Source organism: Anabrus simplex, chromosome 1 (genome assembly GCF_040414725.1).
Source record: "Anabrus simplex isolate iqAnaSimp1 chromosome 1, ASM4041472v1, whole genome shotgun sequence".
NCBI lineage: Eukaryota > Metazoa > Arthropoda > Insecta > Orthoptera > Tettigoniidae > Anabrus > Anabrus simplex.
In genome coordinates this window covers 639,757,031-639,772,495 of record NC_090265.1, presented here as the reverse complement: position 1 = coordinate 639,772,495, position 15,465 = coordinate 639,757,031, and the positions used below count along the sequence as shown (strand labels likewise).

Genomic DNA, 15,465 nt, shown 5'->3' with positions numbered 1-15,465 from the left:
AGTCAGTCACTACCTGCCATCCAATTGCCATTTCAAGGCTTGATTTGTCATTACTATTACCGCTATGTTGCCTGTCAGTCAAATGAGTGAAAACAAAAAAGTGCGGTGGTGGTGATGAAGAAGATGACAATGACATACTCAACGTAGAAAGCAAAACCAGTCATACAGATGGTTTGAATGTGATCTAGAAGACATGGTTCTATGCAGAAAAGGAAGACAGTGTAATCAAACAGAAGACTGTTATAGACTTTTCCAAATTCAATTATAAGATTTTAGTATAGTGTACAGTTTTAGATGTTTGTTCTTCCTGTAAATGTACAGTATATGTATGTACTGTATTTTCATATTAACCTGATTTGTTTATTCTATTTAGTCCAATTAGTAAATTGTCTAATTTCTAATCAAAACACAGCTTTCAGTAACCATCTATTTTATCCAAGTTGTTCATCCAAAGTAGTCTTGGTCCAAATTAACTCGGATAATCGAGACTCTACAGCACAATATCAGTATCAAATTAACGGGCTACCCTTCCTTACTGATGTTCACTCTCACAATATTTCTTTTGACAAAAGGATTTATTAAAACCAACAATAAATGACCTGTCTCTGCCTCTTTTACAATATCAAGAGACTCCAAGAATGTCAGGTCTTAAAATTATACAGATCATGATTTCTTTTAAAACTCTTAAAAATTTTCAGCTCACATTCTCCTCCATGGTATTCTACGTATACTCCTCAGATTACTTGCCAGTCTACAGCAAGCACCACCTTCTACAGGACTCTTCATCTAATCCACATAATTACAACATATTGGTGAAATATCTCTCTCTCTCTCTCTGTCACTCTTATGTACAAGACCTGTTCACAAAAATAACCACACTTGAGATGTCTGAATATTACCAACAGTGTATCAATATTCGCTTCTGCTTCAAAATGGGTAGAACTTTTATGGAGACCCATATTCATGAGGAAATTTTTTTCCAAGACAAAGAAAGCTCAGCACATCAGTAAAACCGTGTTGTTGATGGTCTCTTTTGACATCAGGGTGTTGGGCTATTTTGTTTATGCAGATTGGCCTTATGGTGATATGGGAGAGGATAGAGTTAGGAATGGGAAGGTAGCGTCAGTAGTCTTAATAAAGGTACAGCCCCAGCATTTGTGTAATGTGAAAATGGGAAACCACAGAAAATCATCTTCAGGACTACCGACAGTGGAGCTCAAACCAACCATCTCCTAAATACAAGTTCACAGCTAAGTGACCCAAACTGCATAACCAACTAGAGCACTGTGCACCATGAATTCCTCCTACCTGTGGGTCAAATGGTGAAGTGCTGATATTAATTCAAAGATCTCAGACATTTGAGATAAAACATCAGAAGAAAAAAACCAGATTTGTGGAGAAACAACTCAAAGAGCCTCCACCATGGAAATGTGCCAGCTACCGAGCGAGTTGGCCGTGCGGTTGGGATTGTATAGCTGTGAGCTTGTATTTGAGAGATGGTGGGTTCAAATACCACCGTCGGGAGCCCTGAAGATGGTTTTCGATGGTTTCCCATTTTCACACCAGGCAAATGCTAGGGCTATACCTTAATTAAGGTCATGACTGCTTCCTCCCCAATCCTACCCTTTCCCATCCTTGCATTGCCAAAAATCTTCAATGGGTCAGTGCGATGTTAAACCATTACCAAAAACAGATGTGCCAGCTCACACATAGCTGTTTATTCATGAATTATTGATAACATGAACTTATTCACCCGACCTAAACTTATTTTCTATTCCTCAAACTGAAAATGCAGGCAGAAATGTGTGTGATCCTCCGAATCGTCCATGATGACTGCTTCTCTATGAGTAAACAGTGTTGGGATCATTGTATTAAAAGAGAATAGGAAGTACTTCAAAAGAGACAAAATTAACTAGGCTGCAGATAGGCCCCATAAAGAATTATTTTCAAAGATAGGTTATTTTTGAATAGGCATTGTATTATGTGTTGGTCAACTGCATTTTTGCTTGAGCAAGTCATTTCACCCACTTATATTTTCCTATCCAGTTTATTGAGTATCTACATTCTGCCCCTGTTTAATCATAAAAACAAAGCATGAACATTTCTTAAGAACATACAGTCCTCATTATTTTTATACAGATTTACAATACTGCGTCTCAATTCTCTAAATTCAACCAGGTCCTTCTTAACTTCCAATAAATCTACATTCATAAACTCATTTGTCGAGACTGTTGGAGAACGAGATGGATAACTTAACTTAAATTCGATACCCGAGGTGTGTCGGAATTCAATGTAAGATGAAATCATTACAGGTAAAATGGCAGCAATCTTTTTAACTTCAGGAGTTGACAGATGACGAAAAATATTGGACTGGCTATGTGCAGACTCAAGGATCTGTAAAATTGCTTCATTTTTTGGGCAAAACATACGGGCGATTTCTATAGGCGATTTTCCATCCTTTTTGTCCTGTAACAAGTCTTGACCTGGAAATAAAATGAGAAAATATGTGTAACTTTACATGCATCTTGCTAGGAGAAAGGCAAGGCAACAACTGTTAGGATTTGCAAGTAAAAATAGTAAATAATAAAAATGAAAAAGGAAAGAAAAAAGAAAATATATTCTTTGAAGTTATTACTATATCACAAGAAACATGCAACATATTTGGGGAGAATATAAATTGAATTAGACAAAGTATGAACATTTTAATAAAAGAGAGAATTAAGTTTCAAAAGCAGAACATCAACAGTAGAGTCCATTTTTATTATGACTACAGTAAGGCATCGGGAAAGAACCTTAATTGATTTAGGAAAGGTCCATAACAATTTGAGCCTCCGTGGCTCAGGTGGTCTCTCACCGCTGGGTTCCATGGTTCAGATCCCAGTCACTCCACGCAAATTTTGTGCTGGACAAAGCGGAGGCAGGACAGGTTTTTCTCTGGGTACTCTGGTTTTCCCTGCCATCTTTCATTCCAGTAACACTCTCCAATATCATTTCATCTGTCAGTCATTAATCATTGCCTCAGAGGAGTGCGACAGGCTTCAGCAGCCAGCACAATTCCTATCCTCGCCACTAGATGGGGGCTTCATTCATTCCATTCCTGACCCAGTCGAATGACTAGAAACAGGATATGGATATTCATTTTTCCATAACAATTGCAGAGCAAATTTTTGGGAAAGTTAACCACAGAAAAGAAACACAAAAATAGTGAAGCAATGGTTAGGGTGTGTAGGAAGTTACCACATCCTTACACAGCAGTACAATACCTCTGCCACCACCACCTTCATCAGATCATGATTAAGTTCTGTGAAGCTTAAAAGGGTATTTATTTTGTTAATGATGTTATTCATTTTTACGCCCCACTAACTACTTTCATGGTTTTCGGAGACGCCAAGGTGCCGGAATTTTTATCCCACAGATGTTCTTTTATGTGGCAGTAAATCTACCAACGCGAGGCTGACATATCTGAGCACCTTCAAATACCACCAGACTGAGCCTGGATGGAACCTGCCAAGTTGGGGTCAGAGGGCCACCGCCTCAACCATCTCAGCTACTCAGCCCGGCGGCCTTTATTTTAAAGTGAGGTACAATGACAGTTATAACCATTTGCAGCCATGGTAGCAGAGTTACCTACAGATAAGTGTGGTGATGAAATGGAAATATTTTGAAGTCGTTTTGTTGACGAGTTAAGTGTTGTTGCCATTGCTCTATTGTTAACACATTTATTTTCGCAGTGTACTTTCTGTATGAATTTTTTTAACACAGTTGCTCAAATGCTGTCACTGAAATAATGTGCTTTTAAAGTCCTATGCGAGGTATTCATCTAATGAGGAGAGCCGGTTTCAATTCAGTTGCAGATTTCTTGGTGCGAGTCTTCCAAATAGGAATACGTATATACTATAATGAAGAACTCCACTCTACCGGGTTTGTTCTTAACCAAACGAAAAACAGACAATATCTGTTAACACAGGATAAGCTCACCATACTACACACTCTAGCATGTTGCTGTTTTTCTATACAAATTTAAGGGAACTTAAGGGAAGCTTAAACGTAAGACTAGGAGAGCGTACGAACAAAAGAAATAACGATGTGTGCAAAGCAGAGTAAAGAAGTTTGGTGAAGCTTTTGCTAACAGAAAAGAAATATCTTGACAATATCCTCAAAGAAAATTGAAATTCATAGAACCCTTTTCTAAAAATATATACGAAGACTGAAGGGAGAGAACAAGTCAGTTCCTTCTCTTTGTATAGGAAAGGATTTATTGGCAACAACAGATATAGATAAAGCGGAAGCATTAAATAAGCACTACGGAAAGGTTTTTAATCTGGCAGCACAGTTATTCAGGAACAATTTTCCAAAAACTAATAATGATTTCCAAATTAAAGCTTCATTATTGCATATAGGTCTTTCTAAACTCAGAAGAAGTAAATCTTGTGGGCCAGATTCTATTTCCGGAGAGGTACTTTAACTCAGGGGTGAAGCGATCCTACCATATTTAACAAGAATCTTTAATATATTTGTGAACAACAAGAAGGATCCAAAAGATTGGAAATCGGCCATTGTAGTTCCTATTCACAAAGGGGGTGACAAGAGCGACTTGAATACCCACGGACCGGTAAGTTTGACATCAATCGTATGTAAACAATGGAGCAATTAATAGTAGACTATTTGAGGTTAAAATGGGACTCTTCTGGAATTATATTTAAGGGGAAGCATGGTTTTAGGGGAGGCTTCTCCTGAGAAATTCAGCTCTGTTCCGTATGTCAAGATATATTGGATAAGCTCGACAGTGTGTCAAGGATTGATGCAATAGTAATTGATTTTGCTAAGGCATTTGATCTCGTGCGACATGACATCCTCCTTAACAAGTTAGCATGAAAGGGCATTGATATCAGAGTTGTGAAATGGATACGAGAACTCCTCAATGGAAGACCTCAGAGGGTGTGCGTGGGAGAAACGCTACCTTCTCCAATAAGTGTTACGTCTGGTGTGGCTCAGGGTAGCGTTATTGGGCCAATTCTTTTCATACTTTTCATGAATGAGATGCCTGATTCGATAAAATAGGAAGAGGACATACGACCGGCTTCTCTTTGGTTTCTCCTTTCTTGTTTAGAACAGTGCGCATTTCCGTGTCACGAATACTACTCAGCATGCAGACATCTCTCATGTCTTTTCACTTCAAGGCCATGGGTTTGGTTTTATAGGCAATAGCCACCTCCCCTTTTTTTCCAACTTTTTCCCCATGATGTCCTTCGGAAGATTTTTTCTGTTAGATTTTACAGTACCGACAGCGTCTGTCCGAAAATCATTGAGCTGATCGAAGAGTTCCGGGCTACTGTAATAATTATCTAGAGCTGTGAGGTATCCCTTATTTAGAAGAGGTTTGGCTAGAGCAAACACAACTTTCGAGGGCTTGGTATACTGAGAAATATTTACCCCACAAACCTCATTTACTACCTCAGTTTCCTTGCCTGTGTACGACAGGATATTCCACACACATCGTGTTTTAGCCTCACGTAATTTAAAAGATTCCATCGCGAAACGAGCTTTCTTCTTTGGAATGTACATTTTCCACCCCAAGCAACCTTTCCAAAGGAGTAAACTTTCGTCAAATGATAAGACGATCATCTGGCAAATAGGAAGTTTTAAATTTTGATACAAGAATGTCTAAAACTGGCTTCACTTTGTAGAGTTTTGGGGATACTTGCCGATCGTAAGCCTCATTATCTGAGAAATGTAAAAATTTCAGAAGGAAAAAACGTTTCTTGGATATGATCTCGTAAAACACGGGCATTGCAAACAATTTATTACGTGAAAAATAATGGGATAGCTTTGGCTTTTGAATTATACCCTGAAGAAGAAAGATCCCAAATAAAAGTTTTATTTCTTTCTTATTAGTAGGAACCCAATCCCTCTCCCTGCTTCTTCCTTTCATTTTAGCTGTTCCTATACTATGGCTCATTCCACGTTAAGAAAACAGTATTGCTCTTACGGACCTACAACGAGTGAACATACCCCCTCTGAGACACCCATAATTTCTCGTGATTAAGGGATAGTATACCGTACTTTTTAATGTATTATGAAAAATAGATAAAAAGGATGAGGCATTTTTGCCCGTGAGATATTAAAATAACTATATAACACTTTATTTTTTATAAATACATTCGTAGGGAGGAAGTACAATGGCGGGAACAGCCACCGCTTCATTGCCTTGCTTCATTTGCCTTCTATGTTGCTCTGGTTCAAGCATCTGTGAACCGCGGGCAGATCACTTCTGTAGTTAAGTTCTTTATTGCATGTGTGTTTTTAGGCTGTAAATCAGTGCGTACTTGTCTTGTGTGCCTATTTGTGCGATCTCTTTCTTTTAACATTAACACCGTGATTTCTTTTGTAGAGATGTCATTTACGGTATTTATTTGTTGCATGTGTCTTTCAGCCTTTATATCAGTGTAGAGGCCTAATCGTATTATTTTGAGTGAGTGTTATGTGATTAGCCTACGTGTGTGATTTCTTTCTTTTAACATTAATAGTGATTTATTTGCGTTATGGGTGAGAACGTCCATAAAAATAAACAGGGAGAGGTACTGAGGAAGAAACAAAAGCAAACTGTGCTTAACGTACTTAATTATCTTTCTCGAAGGAATCCAGATAAAAGTCTCAGCTGGGTGGTTAAAGAAACTGCTGAAGCAACAGGCATTTCTGAGAGGACTGTTTATAAAGTGCGATCAGCAGCCACTACAGGACCTTTGGCTTCTCCGATTAAAACAAGAGAACGTAAAGCACCACGGAAAGACAGCAGGTCAGTCAAGTTCAATGATTTTGTTCGCAGTGGTGTAAGGCGTAAGGTGCACGAGTTTTCCCTTAAAAACCAACCTCCAACCTTGCAGCAAGTCCTACAGTCTGTGAAGAATGATAAAGACCTTCCCGAGTTCAAAAGAACAACTTTGTATCGTGTGTTGAGAGACATGGGTTTCCAGTACGAAAGGAAAGGAAATTCAGCTCGTTTGACGGAAAGAGAGGACATTGTATCTTGGCATCACAAGAATCTGTCAACAGTTAAGAAATATCGAGACGAGGGAAGGAACATATTTTACACTGATGAGTCGTGGGTTAACACAGGGCACACTGTTGGGAAAGAATGGAAAGATAAGACCATTTCAACTCCACGGGATGCTTTTCTGTCAGGACTATCTTGCAGTCTGAAGTCTCCTACAGGTCGTGGTCCACGGTTCACGTTAGTTCAAGCCGGTAACGAGAATGGGTTCGTGCCAGGGGCGAAGTACGTGTTTCAGTGCAAGAAGAATACCGCAGATGCTCACGATGAAATGGATGGTGATTGTTATGAGGAGTATTTTAAAGAACGTCTACTACCGAACCTGCCGCCAAACTCTGTTATTGTTCTTGACAATGCCTCCAATCATAGCCGCAAGAAAGAAGCTCTGCCTACGAAGGCATGGAAAAAAAAGAACCTGCGGTCATGGCTTTGAGAACATGGTGTAGTGTATGATGAAAACATGCTGAAAACAGACTTGATGGCCCTCGTAAACAGTGTGCGATGGAAATACGATCGCCACAGAATCGATGAAATGGCAAGAGAAAGTGGTGTCATGGTTCTTCGTTTACCACCATACCATTGTGAGCTGAATCCTATTGAACTTGTTTGGGCGCAAGTGAAGCACTATGTTGCTATGAACACCACCATGTTCAAAACAAGGGAGATGGAAAGACTCATCGATGAAGGTTTCTTACACGTGTCTACTGAAAACTGGGCGAACTACGTGAAACACGTGAAAAATATTGAAGCGGACATGTGGAAATCTGATTTGATCCAGGACGAAATGGAGCCCTTCATCATTGCTGACGGCAGTGAATCCGTCCGATTCAGACTGATAGAGGACTTCAGTCTGCAGCGGCAAGGAAGTAACATTCGGTGAGTACCATAAAGTTGTTGTCTAATGGCAGATATTTTACTTTGGTTGTATATTGCATAGTATGTGTGTGTGTTCTGTTATTTTCGTACTGTACAGAAGTTGTTACTGAAGATTTTGATGCTGTGGTGTACAGTGAAAAGTCATGGCATAACTTGTACCGTTACAAAAATTTGCCATGTGTTTTGTTTGTGCTTGCTTTTGTTATTTAGTTGTTCTTTAATAATAATTGCTGCTTTACGTCCCATTAACTACTTTTACGGATTTTGGAAATGCTGAGGTGCCGGAATTTAGTCCCGCAAGAGTTCTTTTACGTGCCAATAAATCTACCTATACGGGGCTAACGTATTTGAGCATCTTCAAATACCACCAGACTGAGCCTGGATCAAACCTGCCTGGTTGGAGTCAGAAGGCCATCGCCTCAACAGTCTGAGCCACTCACCCGCCTGGGGAAATTTATTAAATGCAATTAAATGCACCATTCACCCTTCGAGCCCATAAAAAATATTATTTGTATATTTTCTCCGCCGGTTCACCTCACACTTCAATGCTAAGGTTTCTTATGTGCCGTAGTTAACCTCGGATTCTACTCACCGTCCCCTTTACTTCATACAAAAAAATTTCAACTTAGTTCATTCCGCTTGTTATCTTGAAGTTAAATATTGAATTTCACAAATGTATATGCCGCCGTTACACCGTAATAGTGTTGCGCAGAGCCGTTCGATATGGCAACCCTGTTGTTATAAGAGCAATACTGTTTTCTTAACGTGGAATGAACCATAGCTTGTATTGACTGCTGAGCGAACAGATTAGTTTGCTCTGCAATAAGTTTGCACAGTTCATTGTCAACGAAATGCTCAAATATTACGTCCGGTTCTTTTTTATTTAAAATTTGCCCTGAATTCCACTTTGGTATGTAGCTGAAAATCTGGTTCTCCTACATCCCCTTACATCCCAGTCATTAGACGGAGTAGGAGGCAAATCGCTCTCACTTTCTAACTTGCTACTCTCATCAGAGCTCGAACTCGACACCTGTCCACGACATCTAAGCAGCAGGCCTACTCCGACAGAAGCACTCATGCTTGGAGCATCTAATAGCGGGATAGTTTCACCATTACTACCTAAACTAGAATCACTGCAACTATCTTCCTCACTGAGTTCGAGAATATCCCGTATATCATCACTTGGAAGATCTACAAATCTTTTGGACATGTTCACAACAAATAGGAAATGCTACATGTAGAATTAAAACAATAAATCACAAGAGATATTTATATACCAACAAAACAACTTATGCGAGCTGAGAACATTCACACCGAGACACGTAATACTACGCTCCACGCAACACACTGACGGAGCTTCTCGCTAAGCGCCACATTGGTTGTTCTTGCGCTCTGCAGCTATGTAGCAGAAAACAAGGGGATTCCCAGACGAGACCTGCTTAGATACACGAAGGTGAAAAAATTTGTCAGATGGCAGCACCTCTCAGAACATACGGAGAAAGTTTCAAACCTACTGCTTGTTTCGTAACGGAGATAAAAAATAAAAACCTTCCACGCTTCACACGACGCGCGCCCACCAGCGGCCTCGCTCCAGCCGCGTCACCTGAAGCGAGCCCTACTCTACAGGTTAACATTACTTTATCATCATTGTAATGTTATGCTAGTAGTAAGCTCAATCTATAGTATTGTAAGGCGTAGTGTTGAGCACTGGAAATACTTAAGCTGTGTATAAAATTTTATGCAATGATGCTGGATTTAGACTGTTAAACTAGTAATATTTCTCGTAAAAAAAATTTCCCCCCATGGAATTGCTTGTTGTAATCCAGTTGTTGTTGTTGTTGTTGTTGAATTATGTTTTAACCTTACTTTATGATAACTTGTAACGTTAAGCTAGTAGTAAGCTCAACCTATAGTTTTGTAAGCCATAGTGTTAAGTACTGCAAATAATTAAGTTGTGTATGAGATTGTATATGTGTGCGTGCATATGAAAAAGGACCACATGTTGGGTATTGAGATAAAGGTACTCAGTGTTCTCCCCAGAAACTTTTGTTAGCTGGGTGGCAGGAATGAGTAGTCGGGCGGGGAATATTGAGTAAAAAATAAATATGATAAAATTTCAACTTAGACAGGTAAATATTAACTGCAAAAATCACGTAGAAAATGTAACAGAGTAGTTTGAACTTCTAGTGTTCTACTGCTCGTTCATAATCACTTGGTTGCTGTGGAAAGCCAGACGCGTTTGTTACGTCCCGCCAAATCCAGTGCTCGCATGCGATTCCACGCTAATCCAGACACCGCTCGTGCACAACACTACATGATAAGCTTAATTCCAATGTAACTCAAGCAATTATGCTGACAATAACGAAGATTTATCATATAAATAAACAGTTCATAATGACTGAAATATGTGTAGCTTCCACGGCTCAGGCGGCAATGCGTCGACCTCTCACCGCTAGGTTCCGTGGTTCACTCCATGTGCAATTTGTGCTGGACAAAGCGGAGGCGGGACAGGTTTTTCTCCGGGTACTCCGGTTTTCCCTGTCATCTTTCATTCCAGCAACACTTTCCACTATCACTTCATTTCATCTGTCAGTCATTTATCATGGCCCCATAGAAGTGCGACAGGCTTCAGCAGCCAGCACAATTCCTATCCTCGCCGCAAGATTAGGCTTCATTCCATCCCTGACCGGGTCACTGACTGCAAAACAGGTTGTGGGTTTTCAATGATTGAAATATGTATTAATATTACGTAAACTGAGCGAGTTAGGAGCGCGCAGCTGTCAGCCTGCGTTCGGGAAATAGTGGGTTCGAACCCCACTGTCGGCAGAACTGAAGATGGTTTCCCATTTTCACACCACATATATGCTGAGGCTGTACCTTAATTAAGGCCACAGCTGCTTTCTTCCCGCTTCTAGCACTTTCCTATCCCATCACCGCCATAAGACTTATCTGTGCCGATGCAGCGTAAAGCAACTCGAAATATTATGTAACTAGCAGATATCTAAGTTATGATAGTTGGGCGGTGTGCCATTAGAAAGGTCTTAGGGAGAACATTGGGTACTGTCGTGTTACATAATATGTAACTAATATCATGTAACTGAACTGAATGCCTCCAAAAGAAATTAAGACCTTAAATTAGCATGTAATCTTACAACATAAGATTTCACAACTTTTCAGTAGAGCTGTTTAAAAATGTGGTTACTTAGTGACAAATAACTTTTAAAATCACAGCAATAGAACCAGCTTTTGGGTGGTTAGGCCGTGTGCATAATGCAGAGTTTCGTCCAGACGTGCCATTTGGACTCATCAGCTGGAATGGCACGCTGGCTTTCTTAAAATTTTAATTTTTTGATATTTGTTCGGGGTGTCGACCTAGAAAGATCTTTTGCTCCTACTTGCACCATATGTTAGTAACCTGCGTGTATTTGGAAATTGCAGAGGTGTAAAGTGTTGGATATGAGGAAAGGAACTATGCTGGCGTTTACATTTTCATGTTCACCGATATTCAGACATAGAATTTTTTTAACAAAAATTACCAACAGATATTAATTACGGTCTAATTTTTCGTGGAGATCTATCTATCAATTCTAAGTCTCTGAAGTTTTACGACTTGCAGAAGGTCATTGAAGACAACTAATTGCAACACTACTGTACTTTACAAAAATTTTCACATTCCTTAACGATCGTTAATCATAGCCAGCATAAGACAGGAATATCAGTTATTTATGCTGGAGCCTGCATTTTGGGCATATTATATGCTCTTTCACTGTCTGGTCCCGATGTCCTGCCTCTCCACAGTAGCTGCAGGTGGGTCGAGATCTCTTCTTTGGGGAGAATTTTCTAGGAGTTGGTGGTTTTCTCTTCTGAGCCTTACGATGATGGTGTAATTATTGGCAGAGGAGGAGAAAAAGAAGCCGGCTCCGTAAGATTTTCACTTGAGGTGGTTGGTGGCGGCATTATTGGAGCAGGGAAAGATGTTACAGCAGGACATAGTATATCTTTCTTATCTTCTGATATGAAGGGACTATTTTTGTCATGGAGATACATCTGTCTATGGATGCTAATTCCTTGAGGTTTGATGACTTGCAGAAGGTCACTGAAGCCAGGCGGTGGATCATCTGGAAGGATGGTGTAGGGTACTTCATCAGAAACTATGGATTTCTTTGTCAATACTGCACCAGGGTGCTCTTTCATATACACAAAGTGATGTATCTGGGTTATTTGCGGAATGTTTTTCATTCCAGCACGGAACTTGTTTTGCCAGTCATAAGTAGGAATAGTCACATTTCCAGATTCTGTGCCAACAGCGACAGGAATAATAGAGCTAGAAACCTGACAACTTTTACAGGCAACATTAATTACATCTTCAATAATTTCACTTTCATTTTTCTGGAATGCTCTCTTGAAACAACCAAAATACAAATCGGGTTGAAATTTTGTGTGTTCCACTGGCAAAAATGAAACTTTTCAACTGCTGTTCTTTCCTGTCATAACTCTCCACATGAGCTATCTCATTAAGATGTTAATTTGGAGCGTGGGTTGGTGACCACGGGTCCCTTAGCCGAGTCCTGGCATTGCTTCCACTTGTGCTGGCTCCTCACTTTCATCTATCCTTATTGACCTCCCTTGGTCTACTCTTGTTCTTTTCCGACCCCGACGGTATTACGTACGGAGGCTTAGGGAGCCTTTCATTTTCACGCCCTTTATGACCCTTGTCTTCCTTTGGCCGATACCTTCATTTTTTGGAGTGTTGGATCCCTTCCATTTTTTCTCTCTGATTAGTGTTATATAGAGGATGGTTGCCCAGTTGTACTTCCTCTTAAAACAATAATCACACCACCACCACTTTTATTTTGCCCAACACAGTTATCAGCATGGAATTCTAAATACTCCTCACCTACTGAAAATTTTTCCAAGAAGTGATGTACAAGAGATAAGAGAGTATTTACACCTTTACCTGCAATACAAGCTTCTGGAGTACTGTACAAAACAAATTTGTTAAGTGGTTCACATGCTACACCAAAGAGACCAACTTTGTGGCCTATAAGAAAGAAAATGGGTCCAACTTGTTGCGGATCGTACGGTAAGTGCACCTGTTGTGCAAAATCAAAACTATAATGCATTGTGCCTTTGTATATGTTACAGCTATGTGACCCAAGAGACAATGGAGTTTCCAGTTGTCTAATCCCTTGTCTACAATTGTCTAGGGTGTTTTTATAAGCAGTCTGCTCTGCTTGGACGTGATTAACATATAGTATAGCCTTCTCCATCAGATTTATTTTTTCCTCCTCATCCATAATTGACAGTTTCCGTATTACAGTTTAATGGCATCTACAAGTCATACAAAGATCAGTCTTTGGTTTCTGAACTACTATATTACTGCAAAATGTATGCCAGATGGGATACCAGGACGAGAGTGATACAGGAACTCTCTCTAATGATTTACAGCTGGAGTATAATGTATGAACGTACTTCTTAGACATGCTGGTTGGAAGAAGCACAAGATCACTTCTTCGATTTGTAGGGATCCGGCCTGGCATGACAAGTGCATTGTGTTCACTGGAATTTTTCATAAGGTCGACTGTATGTTTACGATCATCAAAAGAATTAGATTTTATCTGAGAAGTCTTTAATACGTTTTGGTGAATTTTTAGGCTGTTTCTTGAATTATTCCTTTAATTTTTTTTAGCCTCTTAGAGCCACAACCGACAAATTGAAAGAATGACTGACACACCTCCTGCCCTCTGAAGTGATAGAAAGTTTCTTTCCTGTCATAATTATTTCTCTTAGTAGCTGTCATCATTGGCTGGTTTCGTACTAATGCATTCATCGCACACTTCTCCATAGTACGAAATACACTGTAAGAATGCATCGATATCGGAAATGTTTGGAGCAGACAGGATGTTTATGAAACTTATTACATTGCCCAGCTCGGGTTTATTCATCATAAGATAGCTCAGTCATCTTATGCTCACACAGCTATGAGCGCGAGCAAGTGTGTGGAGCCTCGCTTATGATGCAAAAAGTGGTCCCTTTTCTAAGTATTAAATAAAACTCATGTTTTAGCACCAATTATTGTCAGAGGGCTTTCACATTCATGCAGCAAGTAGATGGCAGTCCAAGCAATATATTGTACCGGTAACGGCGGTACAAAACTAAGTCCCCGTAATAGAAATCTTAAAAAAACTTACGCGTTACGCTCTGGGTCGGCTACGAAAGACTGACTGGACGGCGAGCAACAGCTGTGTGCGTGTGACGTAGAGAGCGGGTGACGTCACAGCATGCCTTGCCGCGACACAGGGCCTAGACTGATGTGGAATGTTCTTCGAGTTTCTATGGGTAATAACTTTCCCCACAATAATAATTAAACAAATTTAACAACATCATCGTGTAACCCGATCCCTTATCTACGTTCCTGCAGAGTTTCACGTAAATCTGACATGAGGCGATGAAGTTATGGAACGAGATGTGAAGGCCCGGATCAGATATAAATACAGTACCGCTTCGCTCAGCAGAGCAGTGTGTGGCCTGAGTGTGTGGCCAGAGTGTGTATGTGCACGCTAGGCAGTGGAGTTCATACAGTCGGTTCGCGAGGACCGTGATCTAGCGTAAAGCAGCTATCAATCTCCAAGTCCGTGGACTTTAACCCAATCGCGTCGAATATGGACTTGTACGGATTTCTTTATACTGTGAGTGATAAACTTTTACTCCGACGGGACGTGATATAAATTGTGCATGTGTGAACTGTGCATTTCAATTTTACTAAACAAGTTTAATGTTATGGACAGGACTTAGAACAGTTTGCTCCTAACAGAGTACTAAATACTTCAAGTTTATGAGACAGTGTTTTAATCCAGATTTACTCGATTGCAAGCATGACTACGTCACTAATTTGCCATTTCATGAACTGTGTAAATATTTGTAGGCCATGAACTGTAAACTGTGCATGTGTGAACTGTGCATTTCAATTCTACTAAACAGCACATTTCAATTCTACGAACATTCAGTTGTGCATTTCGATTTTACGAACAGTCGAACCGAGGACTGTCAATACATGATTAATTTCGTCTTTTAATTTCATGTTATTATCAATACGTGAATGAGTTCGAATTCACAAGTGAAACATCTTTATTTTCTAATCCAATTAAATTACGTTGAACAGTGCTTCAAACTAAGAACTAAGTCGTGCGGCATTACTTTACATTATGCCAAGTGCCACAAACTTCAAGTGACTGTTAAATTTTGACGATAAGTTTCGAGTGGACTTTTATTTTATGAGTATTAAACTTACATGCTCATTCGAGTTTAGTGGCCTTCTTTTCATTTAACACGGGATAAAATTTAGTGACATTTCACCGTGTGATAAACTTTCAAAGATACATTTTTTTTTTTTGTGTTGGGACCTTGTTAAAACCATTGATAAACTTTACTCTCATCTGTGCAGAAGCAGTCTTTACATTAACTCGCCCCAAGGCTTAACGATGTTCATTCACGTTCATCGTTCACGAGGACTACCTCAACGCCCTTCATCAGCACCG

The 15,465-nt window shown here is 39.8% G+C and overlaps 1 protein-coding gene across 1 annotated transcript in view; it reads right to left on the bottom strand.

The window, feature by feature from the left end:
• Positions 1 to 1,864: 1,864 nt before the first annotated feature.
• Positions 1,865 to 15,465, bottom strand: part of LOC136884538 (uncharacterized) — a 399,078-nt gene continuing 385,477 nt past the window's right edge. Inside the window, exon 15 of the mRNA XM_067156823.2 lies at positions 1,865 to 2,483. Within this exon, the coding sequence (XP_067012924.2) occupies positions 2,080 to 2,483 (404 nt within the window). The 3' untranslated portion in view covers positions 1,865 to 2,079. The remainder of the gene's footprint in view (positions 2,484 to 15,465) is intronic.